The 18,053-nt window shown below is 27.2% G+C and overlaps 1 protein-coding gene across 1 annotated transcript; it reads left to right on the forward strand.

Annotated features, from left to right (window-relative positions):
• The first annotated feature begins 14,604 nt into the window (after positions 1-14,604).
• Positions 14,605-16,742, forward strand: NAC24 (NAC domain-containing protein). Its single transcript, XM_004493079.4, has 3 exons — positions 14,605-14,882; positions 15,244-15,551; positions 15,805-16,742. The coding sequence occupies exons 1-3, from the start codon at positions 14,720-14,722 to the stop codon at positions 16,339-16,341; spliced, it is 1,008 nt and encodes a 335-aa protein (XP_004493136.1). The 5' UTR covers positions 14,605-14,719; the 3' UTR covers positions 16,342-16,742.
• The last annotated feature ends 1,311 nt before the right edge of the window (positions 16,743-18,053 follow it).

Below are 18,053 nucleotides of genomic sequence, written 5' to 3' on the forward strand. Positions count from 1 at the left end.
ATTATATTCTTTATTTTATTACATCAATTATTATATGTTGAGTATGGTTCTTAGGTAGTATCAAGTGGGCGGTTTGATCCAACTGATTGTTGTGGGAGAAATGGGGGATGTGGGGGAAATAGCTCATTTTGGTATCATTCATGGAAACTATGGAAGTGGATGATTCTTTTATGTGTATCAGATGAGGTGATTTGTCATATCCTAGACCTAACATCTCCAAATGAGGTATAGGAAAAATTGGAAAGTCAGTACCTATGCAAAATGCACACGAAGAATATGTTCACGAAGCATTGATTGTTTAGGTTGAAGATGCATGAAGGATCTAATTTGCAACAACATGTCAATACCTTCAACGGAATAATCACAATTTTGGAGACGCTTGGGGTGATAGGCGACGATGAAGTCAATGTTATTACTCTATTGTGGTCGTTATCACGTTTGTTCAATCAATAAGTGACAAATCTTGTATACGGGAAATGCTCTTTCAAGCTGAATGATATTACTACTGCACTTTAGTGTCACTCTCAAATGAGACATAATGCAAAAGAATTTTTTTTAGGTGAATGTCTATTTATAAAAGAAGGTCAAGATCTTGGGAGGAACAAAGCTAAAGAAATTACTGAAAAGAAGAGGTCTACGTCAAGGAACTGATAAACAACATAGTCCTTCAGTTGCAAACAAATTGGACATTGCATGCGGGACTGTCCAAACAAACAATAGGTTTCATCTAGTTCTGCGAACGTGGTTTAAATTGATGAATTTGGAAATGAATGAGATATTCTTTGTATTCATCTAGAAAGTGATGAAAATGTGGATTCTTGACCCTGATTGTTCTTATCACATGACACCACATAGGGAGTGGTTGACCACATTCAAGTCAAACAATTTTGGTTTTATTTATTTGGGTGATGATAAAACATGTGTTGTCACTAGAATTGGACAAATTAAAATTGTCATAGATGAGGGTAACGTGCGAACATTAAATGATGTCAAGTATATTACAGTTGATAAATAATCTGATATCCTAGGGCACTTTACATGCAAATGGAAGATATGTGATGTTTGATGAGTAGTTCATGTTGAAACAAATGTATCTACATCAGACATAGAGACTGCCACCAGTAAGGTGATTCAGGTCGATGTTGAGCTACTACCAGTAAGCAAGACTCGTGTAGTACCTAAACCACAAGTTGAACTAAAATCTGATACCACTTAAAATTTAGGTGGAGTGCAAGATTACTCCCTTGTATGTGACCGAGAGCATCGTAAGGTCAAGCCAATAGAAAGATATGGTTTAAAGACTTATTACAAGTTTTAGAGCTCCATCCACCTTTCGAAAGGCTATAACTTGAGACAAGAAAGATAATTAGATGGGTGCTATGGTGGAGGAGATAGAGCCCTTAAAAAAAAGGAAGACTTGAGAGCTTGTTCAAATTCCTAAAGTGAAAAAGGGTTATTGGTTTTAGTTGGGTGTACAAGAGAAAACCAACAGTAACAAAAAAAAAACAAAGGGAAAAGTTCAAATGTAGTTTTGTAGCAAAGGAATATTCACAACAAAAGTAGATCGACTATGATGAAATGTCTAATATTGTGGGTGCCTCAAAATTGAGTGAGAGATTGTAGAAATGGATAAAATGTTAGATATATAAGGGATGTGACTTATGTATCCATTACCTTAAGATTTTGAGTTGAGTTGAGTTGTGATGTTAATGTCTTTTATAGATATGTTGGACGTTTTATTTATTGTTATTGTTACGTCCCTCAAACTCGTCTAAGATCTTTAAAGGATCATTCACAATATTATATATCCAATATTTTCTCCAATATTATAAATAAGAAATAATTTGAGTAAAAAAATATTAACCGCGTTATTATTATTCTTTAATTTTACTCACATCATATATGACATGGTACCCCGTATAGCGAAGCAAAGGGTAATCGAGCATCAAAACACAATAATTTGGAGATAACTTTCTTTCGCGGGTGTCTTGATCGAATAAAAGCATCTTTGAAGCATAATTATAAAGTCAAAGATTTGTGGATAATCATCGCCACTTTTTGCTTTATTATATGGTGGCTCACTTTAGTATTTGGCACACACGAGGTAGTAACTTCTCATTAACATTTTTCCTATAAAAATCTACATTAAACTTCCCATCAAATTAAAGTATCATTTTCACACATTTTACATCTCCTCCTTGCTATAATCAAAATATTGGATCTATCTTAATCAATAGTACTATATACCGTTTATAAAAATATAATTAATATTGTACATTTTAGTACAAAAATAATATATTTTAGATTTAGGAAAAATATTATGTAATTTAATTTTTAATATGATCTTTTACTACCTCTCATATTAATTAAGTAAAAAGAAAAAAATAGACATTGATAAAAATATATTAATAATAATAAAATCATATATACTAAAAAATATTCAATTTTTATTAAAGATAAAATAGAAAACAAATTATTAATACATTTTTTATAATAGATGTTACCGTATCAAAAAAAATATGAACCATTGATTTGATTATAATGTAGATGGAGACAAGTTCAACCAAAAACTTAGTGCATCCACTATAGTCTCTCATCTCTCTTAATTTGTTTTTCTTTTATTCCTTATTTATTAAAGAAGGGCGATTTTAAACATTTTTTACCTCGAAATAAGCATTCATCTTTTTTATTTAAATAAGTGATTTTCACATAGATTCGATGAGTTTGTCGTCAGTGTGCGACATCGTATTGTTCTTCATCTTGATGCAATATTTTCAATTTCCTGTTTTGTACGATGTTCATGGTTCAAAATGACAAATCAGTTCATTCCATTACAGATTGAGTCAATGACATGATCGTCAATGCTACAAATTCAGAGACACGAGTATTACATTTACTTTGATTATTTCAAAATATTTGTTGGTATTTTATCGTTATATGTTATTAACTTGAATGATGTGAATTTGTTCGTATATTCATCTTTTTTATTTTTCAGTGACTTTCAATTTGTATTATCTTGAGTGCCCTCTATATCAATTTAAATGAATGGATATGTTTTTGTTAATAAAAAATAGATATCAATAAAAATATAGAAATTAATTAAGGATGGGGCAACCTTTACTAAAACATATGAATTGTATCATTTGCTTGTCTCCTAACCAACACATGAGAGTTTACAAAATGGAATGAAAGATTGTGTCTACTGTTAACAAGTACTCCCTCCTTTCTTAATTATAAGATACATTTCAGGTTTTCGTTATCCCTTAGTGTAAGACCATTCACAAATTTTAATATGAATTAATGATTTCTTTATAAAAATACTTGAATTTAATTTACAATTAGAAAACATAAAAGCTTTAATCTTTCTTATTATATCATTAATTATATTGATAAATTTGTAAAAATAATATATATTTCAAATAAATTTATTACGCCAACAATTTTTGTTAATTCATCGTGTTTTTTGGTTAGGGATTCCTAGCTATAATAACGGATTAGGGATATAACACTAAAATTTGGAATGATTCTTCATTGTTATAAAATTGATCCATCACACTTTTAAAGCCCATCTTAAAATCAACATTAAAACTTGAAGATTGTACATATCTCCCGCAATACACTAAGGGATCTAATCAGTGATGATTAAAGGATGCAAGATATATTCATTTATAGATTAATTTAATAATGTGAGTGGTTAATTAGTTAAATTGATTTGTTAGTTATATTAGTTGGTTGGTTATTTTAAATTTGTAATATATTATCAGACCTATAAATATTCTGCAACATTATTTTCTCCATTTTGAGAAAAATTTCCATGAAAAATTGTTTTATTCACTAAACCTTGTCCAATATAGATTATAGGAAGATCAAGAACAAATTCAAGATTCCTACTGACATCTTGCAACCACATGAAAATTGCAATCTTAAAGCAAAGAACAAGGAAGATGCAAATGAGAGAGAATCAAGTGGATTTGAGGTAAAGAGTTGGTGTAAAAAAAATGGTAAACAAGTTATATATATTTATGGCAATTAAAGAAAATCAACTAAAGTTAAAGTTTTCGGTACAAAGTATAGTCAATTGAGTGTTTTTAAAAACTATCCTCTCGCTGAGGATGGCTAGCTCGAGGATGGGATTTTTAAATCGTTAGATCTAAGCTGAGCAAAAAAATAGGAGCAGAATATGAGGGACACACACACAATTTTATATTGGTTCATCCAAAGATGGCTACGTCCAGTCCTCACACCCTTGTGAGATTTCACTAACTTTCAAACAGATCAATCCTCAACCCGAGGATGATTACAAACTGTGTATTATCAAGCTTCACCAAGCTTACAATCAATTTCCAAATACTTAATACTTTCTTAAAGGATATACAAAGATATAGTGTAGGATCAAAGAAAGTAATAAGGGGGGATGTGATTTGCTTCTTGAAAGCTTTAAGATACTTGATCTTTTTATGCAAGTGTGTTGTGTGTCTTCCAATGGAGAGCTTGTATGCATTTTATAGAGATCCAAGCCCTTGATGACCGTTGGAGTTTATTATCAAAGGATCCAAGGTTTTCATCATAATTACAGAACTGCCACTCAGCTTGTTAGGCTTAGGCAGAACCCATCCTCTAGCAGCATAGCTTTGATCTTGACATGTCCTTGCTTTTTCTCTTTAATCAGAGTGCAAGGCTGTTTCTGAGCTGCATTTTTCGAAGACTTTAAGGTCTAGGTTGGCTTCCATTTTTGGCTTGTTTCAAGTTGCCTTTTGTTAACTTGACTTCTTTATGAATTAAATCGTGCAAGCCCATTAAATGTTCAGACTTTGACCTTTGCACATGCTTGATAGGTTGCTTTCACTTTTGCTAGCATATCCTTTACATACTAGATCTAGCCATATTCACCTTTTTCTTTTGACCTTTTGACTCTTACTTTTGAATGCTTTGTTTATTCATGTTTGACATTGTTATGCATTTGAATAAACACATTTGTTCTGGTGAGAAATCAGATTGTCCAAATCTAGAGTTTTTCAACTTGCAGCCCATCCTCACGTTTGCATCAATTTCCATCCTCACGAGGGTTTTCCATCCTCAGGCCAAAATCACTTTTTCCTTCTTTTTGCCTTAATGATTAATAACCTATTATCTTATATGAATACACTCAAGAGCACATGTTAGTCATTAACCACAATCATAATCTCTTAAGTAATTTTGTTATCATTAAAATCATTTGAGAGATTTTGTCTCAACAGAATTTTCGACAATTCAAATTTATTTTAGTCGATATATTTTCTTGATATTTTTCGAGTTTGAACCGTACTAAAGACGTTTTAGTTTGAGGAGATATTAAAGATCTTATTGATTAATTAGTTAAATTAATTAATTAGTTACATTTAATTATTTTACCATAGTTAGTTGTTTATGACTATACAACTGTATGTAACCCTTGATATAATTCATTCTCAATGATTCAATTAACTTTTTTTTATTTATCTCTTATCAATAGTTTAAATTTAAAAATCGTAATACCACTAATATAAAATATAAAATAAAGTTGAATAAAAAAAATTTAAAATTTAGATGAAACACATTTAATTTTATTGACTCATTTTATATTATATTTAAGATCAAATCGAAAGTATGTAAAGAAATTGCAAGAATGTGCAACATATTGGTTTTTTTAATCTTAGAATGTGCAACATATTTAACATTATGATTCAATTCAATGTTTCAAGATATCATCAAAAAAATATATTCAATGTTTCAAGATGTCCATTTTCTATTTACCAACTCTTGTTCTTTCGCTCTCCCTTTACGGCCCAAAGGACCACAACCGACATATTTATGCGTAGGCATATATATAGCACACAAACCTAACCATGGATTTTTGGTGAATTAAACGTGTTTTTTTCAATGCCAATCTATGTTTATCTTTCTATCTTGGTGAATGTGTGTAAGTTAGGTTCCTCTACTATTACAAAGAACTATAATTTCTGTGTACTAATTTAGACTGAGACTTTGCCTCGAGCCTTTGCTAATAAATTCAGTTCACCAAACAAAAAATGTTTTACTTTTTCGTGGGACTTTTCTGAAACTATTTTCTCTTATTATTTAATTATTTTTAAAATTAAATAAGTATTTAATCTCTAATAAACTTTAATACTACATTTTCAATCCATAAACTATTTTTTTTTAAATTATTTTAGTCATTGATAATTTTCGGTTTTCATTTTTTGTCTTTAATTTTAAATCAATCCACACACATTTCAAATTTTTGAATTGTTTTTGTAGTTATATTTAAAATCGCTTGATTTAATTTTGATGCACCTCAATTATATAATAAATAATTTTGAATTTATGTAAACCTTATATTATACAATATAATTTTTCAATCAAATGATTAAATTTGTAAAATATATATTAATTGAATAATATATTATTAAGAGGTGTAACGTCGTTGAAAATTTTATGATGTAATTTGATCATTTCTCTTATAAGAATCTCTCTATAAAAATTAATCTTTTTAATAAATAATAAATTAAATATAAATGTTTATGCATCAAAAATTATAATTAATGTAAGGCATTATTAAAAGTGTGATATGCACAACAAATGTCTCCAAGTCTTCTTCCATGCCACTCCCAAGTCTTACGTTAGTAGATGAGCTGAGAGCCTTAAAAATTAGATCTATAAACATTATGAAGAAAATTACGATATGGGAACCTTTTATCTACAAACATCTATGATCCCTCTCCTTTTCTTTACTATCCTTTTGGCTCTTTCATTTTCCCCATCATATGATTATGAAATTTTTTAATTTACTTTGTAAAAGTTGAACCAATCTCAAATTCTTATCAAATGTGGTACATGGTGTATATTTGTTATGGTTTCTTTTTTAACTTTTGCTGTTGAAATATACTTGAATCTTTTTGTTTAATTTTGGTATAATAAATTTTGGCTTCCTTTGTTATTTTCTGTTTATGTAATTCCCATTTATTTATCATCACTATAATGGAGTTTGAAGATTGGTCGTGACTAGAAAATTGATTAGAAGATGTGATAGAAAAAATAAGGAAAATGGTGAGAGCAATGAAGGGGTTTGAAGAGGTCAGGTGCAAGGTAGTGGTGAGATTATAGGTGAAAGGCAACGGTAGGTGGGTTTTTTAATAAATATGGTGTAGCTTTTAAATTTAATAGTTAAAAAATATTGTGTACTCTACAAGACTTATATTAGAAGTTGCCATAAATATGATTACAAAAATTGGAAGAATACCTATTTTAAATGCATGGATAAAAAATGAAAATGATACATTGTTGGAGACTAGAAAAATATATAAACTAAAAATAAAATATTATAGAAAATAAAAGTTTATTTAACTCTTAATTAGATTTTTGTATTATTATTATTATTATTATTATTATTATTATTATTATTATTATTATTATTGTTGTTGTTGTTGTTGTTATTATTATTATTATAGCAGCAGCAGCAGAACCTGCTACACCAAATTTTAATGCGAAAACTATGTTAAGAAGACTACAAATTCTCAAATTAGAGCATACATGCCCATTACAAGCCAATAGAACAAAAACAATAATAATTATATTATAGTATAACTATTAGAATTTAATTTTTATATACGGTTAATGTAAAAAAATTAAGACAGACAATAAATTACATTCATTTATATGATCGATTTATAAATAATTATGATAAATATTAAATATTATTAATTATATAAAATAGTTGTAATTGATTTACGATAAAATTACTATTTATATTAACGGTGTATATAAATTAAATTCTAACATAAAATTTATCAAATTTGCACAATGTTTATCGTAAAAAAAGTTCACATTTAATTCAAAATGTAATTTCAATTTTATTTTTCAATTATTCCTTTAATTAATATTAGTTTATTAATTGTACTATTATCAAATTGTTAGTTGTCACTTCACATTTATGATGTAAAAATACATTAATAATAACATGAATAATTTAATAAAATTACTAAATTAATTATTTTCTTTCGCTTATAATTTTGTTCTTAATTTGTATAAATAAATAAATGCGGCAATTTTTGTGAAATAAATGTAATAAAATAGTATAAGCACAAAAAATGTGTAAAAATATGGTCTATTTTAAATCAAATACATGCATTTATTTTTAGATTTTATTACAATATTGAGTTATATTAGAATCCCCAATAAGTAAACTCAATCATGGATAGACACATTAGATCCAGATATCTCGAACCTGCACAATACTTCTTTTGGCTTTGCTTTCTATCACAAAAGAAAAAGCCAGGTGCATTAGGTACATGCCAAATTCAGAAAAATAGATAAAAGTTTGACTTTTCCACTTAGGAGCATTATCAACATAGCTCGTTAAGACCAGGACCACATGACAATTGGAACAAGTTCGCCATTTGGAATATTATAGGAGTGACACATAGTTAAAACATGGCATGATATAATTACTCTACCAAATTGTGGTTAAGAATTAAAGATTAGTGTATAACGTTGTTGATATTTTGGTTAATGATATATGCATGGAAGATATGAGTTGAAGTGGCGTGACTCTATTATTGGATTGTAATATTACATTTGAAAGTTGTTTGGGTTTTCTTGTTCGGGTTGGTATTGTGTATAACTTATCTTAAGCAAGTCGATTCGGACTTTGACCTATAAGACCACGTGTGATTAATTGATTATGATGTAATTAACTATTAATTGTGCCAACAAAATATAAGCAAATATCCTACATAATTCAAATATAATTCTAAAAAGTTACCAGTATATTAAAACCTATCTTCCGTAACAAAAGTTTGTTTTGTAATTAAGGTTACTCTTTGAGTTTCCACAAAAAAAATAGGTTGTTCTCGATTGATGAAATAAATTTTCTAACAACGATATACATAAAATATTAAATTTTCGTGTATTCATACAATATATTATTTTACATTTATCTTTTTATTTATATCGCATCAATATTTTATATGTTAAGGTATATACATCTCTCGAATGTACACTATGCATCTTTTTGAAAATTTCAACTTTATAGTCCACACATGCCATACTTTTGAGGATATGGCTACCATTATTTAACAATGACAAGAGGACAATAATACTCCAAAAGTTTGGATTATTACATTACTTTCTTTAGTTTCGTGATTGCCATTGGACCAGATCGACCGTCCTTTATTGTTTATGACACAAGGACCAGATAGACCATGATTTGAGTCATCCGCAGTTTCAAGAAATTTATTTTTTATTTATAAGATTTTTCTTGAATTTTCAAATATATTTATTTTTTAATTAATTTATCCCTTAATTTATATAAATATTTTTCTGCAATTAACAATAAAAATTATAATAAAAATATTTATTAGTTATACCTCTTGATCAATAAAACTATAAAAACAATATCAATTATTAATAAATTTATTATTACTATTATTAGAATAATGTTATTGGAATATAAAATTTGACACAAAATATAAGATATAATACAATATTGTGTATTGAAACATTAATGCAAAATGTGATCTCTATGTAGTTATATTTAAATTTTATTTTGTGTTAAATTTTTTATTTCAATAATATTACTCTTATTATTTTAATCAAATTTTTTATTTGGCATGATTTGATCAAAGAAAATCTATATTTAAGGAGAAAAATAGTAATATTTACATTGAAAAATAAAAATTTATAAAATGATTGATAAAGCTAAGCACATTTGGTATAAAATGTATGACAATTAAATAATTTGTTGGACTCAATTTTATACAAACAAAAAAACAAATAATACAAGTATAAGTCGGACTGAAATATAAAGAAATGTGAATTTATATATCTACATTTAATATTGTGAGGAAATAACCTTAAAGTTTTTTAATAAAAAATATATAATTTGGTAAATATATTTTTCACACAAAAAAATAAAAATATGTAATTAATTCTCTCTTTAGTCCTTAATATAAAAAATATAAAAATATAAAAATATAAAATGAAAAATAAAAAAATAAAAAAAATCAAAATCAATAAAGTTATTTATTTTAGTAATTTTTGTGGATAATTTTCCAATACATCCTAGTAAAAAGTTGTAATATATTGAATGAATTCACTAATATTAAAAAGACAAATATTAAATAATAGTAAAAAATATTTTAAACAATCAATATTTTTCAAATATTATGACTTTTTCTTATAAATAAGGTTTAAAATTTCACCAAATTTCAAAGATAAAAAAAAAATCTTGAATAAAAGTGAAATGAATACTATATCAAAAAATTTAAATTGAGAGACAAAAAATAAAATATTTATGTAAATATCTTTTAAGTGTCTAATAATAACTTAAAAATATGGTTACTTTGAATTAGCCCCAATCTCCCTTTCTAAACTTTTTGCAAAATAAAATTTAATTGCAGTTTTGTTCCATTTATTATTACCAATTTACGGAATTGGTCTTCCTATTTTAAAAGTTAATAGTTTTGTTCATCTCTCATATTTTTGAATTAAAAAACGCCGATTTGACATATTTTTAATGACGTGACATACAATTATATAATATATAATCATCTAGATGTATTAATTATTTATAAGTCATTAATTAAATTAAATATATAATAAAAAAATCAAAATTAAAATTTAAGTTTTTACTTCGTATTATTTTAATTTCATAGATATTAATCATTCTAAATCATCTTATTATATGTTACATTATTTAAAACATATTACGTCAATCGTTTTTTAATAAAAAAAAAATCTGAGAGATATCAAAACGATTTTTAAAATAGAGACACTAATCTTATAAATTAATAAAAATAAAAACTTAAAATTATAATTAAATTTAAAAAATTATTTAGAAGAAAAAAAAATTAAAATTGAGAATGTAATCATTAACTACAACTAGACATGAGTGATCCAGTCAAAGTGTGAAAGACACATGCTCAATTGTCCTATCCCAACACCTCAATCAACGACGATGACAAAGGCCACCAAAACTAACACTTTCTTTCTATGAGTACCCTTTATTTTATTTACTTTTTTACGAAGATCACTTATACTATATATACTATACTTCCTCTATTAATTGAACTTAAATAATTAATGAATTTTAATTAAAATTAAATTATTTAAATATTGTATTTAAATTTTAATTAAAATGATTTTTAATTAAATTTTATTTATTTTTAATTGAATTCTGAACTATTATATCATTTTTTTAAAATAAAATATAAATATTATTTATAAAAAAATTATATTTAATTAAAAATTAAAACTAATTATGTTAATTTTAAAAATATTTTTAATAATATTTTATTTCATAGTAAGACGCTGTTATTCTAGCGGTTTCTTTTACTGGTGCTGCAGCTCTACCTTCTCTAGAATATTTTAACGCATTCCTATAATATAAGGTTATGAGTTGAAGTGGACCAATAGCAACGCGAGCATAATTAAAAGTTAAAACTACAATTCTCAACTTACCGTCAATTATTATAGCTTCGTGGTTTCGCATGACACGTGTCGAAACCTTATCTCGTTATCTGGAGAACGATGATGTCACTAACCAGCCGCCATTCAACGATAATAGAGAGAGACGTTGGACCAAGATTTACTGTAAACGACAAAAGTGGAAATTTCTGCTCAACAACACAATGCCTCATGTTGGGTCCCGGATTGCTTACTCATGTGGTAACAATCCTATCCTCTCAGTCGCACAGTAAAAAAATTACATGCAAAGGATTAATTCTCTATCTCAATGTTTATATTCATGAATAAAATTACGGTGTTATGTGATTTTGTTAAGTTTTAAACAGTAATTTTGGTCAAAAGATCGTGGTAGTTGGTTGTGATTCTACCAATCTCGATGTCAATTTAAAACATACATTTACATTTAGTAATATGTTTGGATTTACTTTTGAAATAGGCAACAATCATTTTAAAGATTTAAGTTTCGTTTTCGTATGTTTTTAGATTATCAATTATAATTTATTGTGCTTTTAACTTTTAAGTTAAATTGTGTAATTTTTTTATTTAAATATAATTTTTTTGTCAAATTTATTGTTTAATTAATTCAATTTAACTAATATTTTGTCTATAAAAAAAAGAGTTCGACAAATTTTGTCTCCCTTGTCCTCAATACAACTATATGAAATGAAAATTCAATCTGATTTATGTTAGAGAAGGAAAAGTGATGCTCACATATTTACCGGTGCGATCAAGTTTCCAACTCTAGTCTTTAACTCAACTTTGTATACAAAGCAAATTAAAATGTTATTTTTTATGTAAAAATAAATTTCATTAAGTAGTTAAGCAATTAAGCTAAAAGAGGTAGTACAATGAGGAAAATTCTCAATCCATGTCGAGTGTATGAGATCTATAGCAAAATGAATTAAATAATAAACAAAAATGTTCGAAGTCCATTTAACATAATTTCAAATAAAAAAAAAATGATTGTTAATCTTTTGACAATTAACTATTCTCAAACCAAAATGGAATAAAACTTAGGTTTTTGTATGCATTCTTTGGACCACATTATGAGATTCTCTTTCAAATACGTAAAGTGAAGATTTAGTTTCAAATTCAATTTTTTATAATATCATATTCTAAAAATGTCTCAAAACACCAATTGACTACAACCACCAGTGATCCATTAAAGCAGAAACAATTGCTTTACCACCTCATTTATGATTCACATGGCCATCTTTATGGACGTTAACTTAATAAAAAAGACAATATAAGGGTAGACCAACGCGATGTCGAAATAAAGACTTTTACCTAGGAATTTAAATCATGAGCGTTTAATATACTATTGTGGTTCTCAAAGACACTATAAATTTTATAGGTAATGTTAGATATAATTTTTTTTTTCTTTAAAGTTGTATGCCTTTGTTTCTAGCATAGCAAATACCATAACATAAAGATAATACAAAACTTATTTTGTCATCTGTTTTGACTAGAAAATTAGTATTCTTCAAAACAAATACTCAAAAGAGACTAGAACCATGTCTCTTTTGACCAAATTTATCTTAAAAAAAGAGGTCAATATCTTCCTCAGTCAAACCACGTATGGGACAAAAATGCTCCAACATCATGCCTTCATTGATAGCTTTCTTTTTTGTTGGGAGGCTATCTTTCAAAGCCTAGCAAACTAAGTGAAAATGTTTGGGAATTGTTTTTGGCTTTCATAGTTTTGACCAAATTTTTGATTGCACTTATTAGTGAGACTCCCCATGTAGTTCAATATTGTGCATTTGTCTAATAGCATAATGCACACTTTTAGCCAAAAAAAAAAATACACTTTTTATGAGAGTCCAAAAACATAATGTTTGTTTGATTTAAATTAGAGATAAATATCTGAATGATCTGAGAAGTTTTAAAAGATAGAATTGAATTGATTAACGGAATATTTCAAGTTTCAATATTATGTAAAATGAGTTAAAATTCCAGTGAAAGATATGAGGTATAAGGATTAGAATACCAAACCTTTTAACTATTTTGAAGAGATAACTAATTATTCTCTCGAATATTTATAAGATGTCCAGTTCTCATTCGCCATATACAACCTTTGTAAGAATCCATAAAAGCCTCGTGAATACTTCTACAGATATAACTAGACCACAAGTAATGTAGTCGAGCCTTTAACACATTGTTACTCTTAACAAATTTTCACCTAATAGAGTATTTAATTAGCTAACTATTTTCAATCAAATTCATCCACAAATAATAATGTGTTTTTTTTTACTAATTGCTTACAATTATCTTTTTTCCTATATATTTTTATGTATACCATGGATCCTACTCTATTATTAATAAGTGTATAACAATATATAAAATACATAAATAAGTTATAAATTATAAAATTACACTAAAAAATATAATAAAATATATACAAATATTAGCGCTAAAAAAATGAATTGACGGTCACATTATTGCTTGTCTTCATGCTAATTTACATAAAATACATATATAAATATTTTATTTTAAAAAGTTGGGTTTATGTCCGAAGATGGGTGAGTATCAACGCCCCTTTATCGACATATAATAGTGAAAAATATCAAAATTCACGCCAATGTGTGCATATTATTTCTAGTTAAATTTGAGTAGTATGTTGAAAATGAATTTTCTATCATAGTATTTGTTAAAAAATTAATGTGAATCATTATCATTTACAAAAATTATAAATTGTAGTTTTTAAAAAATTACACCAACTCACCATGATTTTAACAAACTTAAGATGATATCAATAATTTCCTCAAAACATTTTTGCATATGAAAATTATAATCCACTTTCTACCGATAAATTTAAAATATGAATTATTCGATTTTTATCTAGTGATAAAAAATGACTTATATATTTCTTTAACAAAATATAATAATGTAGATACCTTTTTGTGAAAGTGGATTGGGCTTGTCATAATCCGTTTTCACATTGCTTCTATCTCTTTAACATGGTCCCCACTTTTGGAAAAATCATGGTTCTTGGAACTGATCTTATTTCTTTTGTCATTCATACCCCCTAGCTCTCTTGGCCTAATCTCTTCACCACATGGCGACAAAAATCCCACAACCATAAAATGCCTTCCATTCTCCCAATCCAAAAAATTTCAATCCTCCTCTTTCTTTCCCTTTTCTATACTTAACAACAAGTTTGGTTTTTTTTTTTTTTTTTTGTCTTTGTCTTCACACACCCTTCACCAAACCCCTCAATATTTTGCTATACCAAAACATGGGAACCCCACAGTCCAATTTGCCACCAGGTTTTAGGTTCCACCCAACTGATGCAGAGCTTATACTTCACTACCTTAGGAAGAAAATTGCCTCCATTCCCTTGCCTGTTTCCATCATTGCTGAAGTTGATATTTACAAGTTGGATCCATGGGAATTACCAGGTTTGTATTCTATATATCTTCTCTACTTTATAATAAATAATTATATATATACATATATATATATACCATGTCACATTCTTGAACTATCAAATCGCTGCTAAAAGTTTGATATGGTAAACTCAACAAAAAAAAATTCAAATTTTCTAAAAGCAAATTTTAAAATAATTATTAATATCACTTTAATTAATAATTTCTTATTCTCCAATATTTTTTTATAAAAATGATACCATGTAAAGTCGGAGTAAGTGATGTGTATAATTTAAATTTAAATCTCAAAGTTATTATAAATTAATAATGTATGATGTGGAAGCTTAATTTAGTTTGGGTTTTTGTGGATTTCTTTATTTCTTTCTATTAACAGCAAAGGCTTCATTTGGTGAGAAAGAATGGTACTTTTTCAGTCCAAGAGATAGAAAGTACCCAAATGGTGCAAGGCCAAACAGGGCAGCTGCTTCAGGGTATTGGAAGGCTACTGGCACTGACAAGACCATAGTGGCATCATTGCCAAGTGGAGGGAGAAGGTCACATGACAACATTATTGGTGTCAAAAAAGCTCTTGTTTTCTACAAAGGAAAACCCCCAAAGGGTGTTAAGACTAATTGGATCATGCATGAATATCGCCTTGTAGATAACAACAAACCTATTAAGCTCAAAGATTCCTCCATGAGGGTGAGTGTCCCAAACAACAAAACATGTTTGATACAATCAAATTTTTACATTTGTTGTCATCATTAATATTGTAAAAAATTACAGTCAAATACAACTAATGTAACCACAATCACAATAATGTTGCAATCTAGCAGAGAAGTCAAAAAAATAAATGTTGATGTCGTCATTAGATTGTAGTCGCAAATTTCTTTATTTTTAAAAGTCTATTACAAATTATGTTAATTAAATTAATGTAATTATTGTGATTGTGCAGTTGGATGATTGGGTACTATGCCGAATTTACAAGAAATCAAAATGTGCACTATCTTTAACAGAGGCAGAAACAATGGTAGGTGATGTAGATCAAGCAAAAGAGACCCAAATAAAGGACACCCTTTTCCAAATCACAAAAAATTCAACCTCTCCTAATCAAAACACACTTATGTCTCAAAAATCAATGTCATTCTCCAACCTTTTAGATGCTATGGACTATTCCATGTTAAGCAGCTTCTTATCTGAAAACCATTCTAACCCATCAGGAATTGGATCAAGTACAAGTTTCAACACTGAAAATTTTAATCAACCATCCTCACAAATCAACACCAACAACAATTACATGTTTCAGAAGAACACTTCAAAGCAACAACTTTCAAACATAGATGAAGACACTTTATTATACCAATCAAAGAAATACTTGAATTCCTCTTGCAATTTCCCTAACATTAATTCCCAATACGAGAATTACCTCATGAAGCAATCTCTATTGAATCAACAATTGATTCTAGGACCTCACCTCCAATTTCAAGGCTAATCCAAAAACACCACAAAAATTAAGTGGTGCCCAAAAAATAATAAACTTTAGATAATAGAAACAGTTAATTAATTAGTAAAATTTCTAGAAGTTGGACCCACAAAAGAACAAATGTCATAATTAATTAAGGATTACTAGTAGTAGTACATAAAGTATAGTGTTTATTTTTTTTCATTTTAATTTGTACTAGGAATTGAAGGAGGGGTTAGGAAGTGTTTGGTAGGGAATCAAAATAAAGATTCCAGCTCAATAATAAATTGTGAAAAGAAAATATCAAAATTTTATGACCAATCAGAAGCAGTCGTGTACAAAATGTTAATTTGTTCGTGTGTTGTTGGGGTTGGCAAGTTAGCTTTTTAATATATACTCTGCAGATAAGTATTGTACTGATTGTGATGATATTTTTCATTCTTTTTTCGGAAAAAGCTAGCTTTAAATTTTTCTTTTTTATTTGGATTTGTATTGCAACTATTCGCTACTTCACTATGTTTAACACTGCACCTTTATCTTTATTGTTCTTGCCGTTTAAATTCACATGCTTTGAACCATTACACACACCATTATTGAAGCAAATATAAATTGAACCTACAAATTAATCAATCAATTGAATATCCAATTAAATATATAACTTATATAAAAAATACACATAAACTACAGATTATATTTATACCAATAGGGCAAGCTATTATATGTATGTATCTTAGGTTTCGTTTACTTTATGCAAAATATTATATGTTTTCATTTTTAAAAAGTGTGTATATTATCTATTGAAGTGAATTATTATTATTTTTAAATCTAAAATATAATAAGATAAACTATTTAGATCACAAAAAGTGACCCAAATAGAAAAACAACATACAAAGGTCAATCGTCAAGAGTGTTCAACACATATTCTACAACGTCAACTTCTTCAAACACTACAAGTTAACTACACTACAATCAACCATCTTGAAGCATTTTACTTTTATTGAATAAGTAAGAGAAAAATGAGCATGATAATTAATCTAGATAGGAACGCTACATAAACATAAAACCACCGCAAAACTACCACCATACTTTTCTAAGAAATAGACAATGTACAAATAAATATTGTAACAATTCTACGCTACAGCTACTAACACACATTTGCGACACATCAGACAACACATTATGCTGAATCAAATTAGACTTTGAACATCTACTTTAAAATTATTGTTAATCAGATAAGATAAAATATTAATTAATAAAAATGCATTTTTGAAAATAATAAAAAACAAATTTTTGATAATTTTATTATTTCTAAAAATATAAATAATTATTCAATTTAAAAATCATAAATAAATATATATATATATATTACTAAATAAAAATAACACAAATTTTTAAAAATAAAAATAGAAGAACTCTTATTTATTTATTCGTACGATTATTTTCACTATTTTATCTTGTAAGCCAAAGTCCATGACTTAATTGTGCTACATTTTGAGTGTATAATAATGCGCAGCCAAGTCCAACTTCGCTACATATCACATGCCTTGTGATTGCACACACGCATGCAAAAGTTTTATACAATAGTATAATTTGTATATATAGTTAATGTTTAAAATAATTTACATATAATAATGAATTACTTTATAAATAATTATAATAAAAGTTAATAATATCATTCAATTTTATAAAAAATAATAGTAAAAATTAAATATTATTAATTATTTAATAATTGTAATTAATTG

The sequence above is a fragment of the Cicer arietinum genome, chromosome 3 (assembly GCF_000331145.2).
Source record: "Cicer arietinum cultivar CDC Frontier isolate Library 1 chromosome 3, Cicar.CDCFrontier_v2.0, whole genome shotgun sequence".
Classification (NCBI taxonomy): Eukaryota; Viridiplantae; Streptophyta; class Magnoliopsida; order Fabales; family Fabaceae; genus Cicer; species Cicer arietinum.

Excerpts from the sequence above, each read along its gene's own strand:
- NAC24 (XM_004493079.4), top strand. The coding sequence starts at position 14,720 with ATGGGAACCCCACAGTCCAATTTGCCACCAGGTTTTAGGTTCCACCCA. Across the intron at positions 14,883-15,243 it reads GGATCCATGGGAATTACCAG|CAAAGGCTTCATTTGGTGAG; the intron begins GTTTGTATTCTA and ends TTCTATTAACAG. Across the intron at positions 15,552-15,804 it reads TCAAAGATTCCTCCATGAGG|TTGGATGATTGGGTACTATG; the intron begins GTGAGTGTCCCA and ends GTGATTGTGCAG.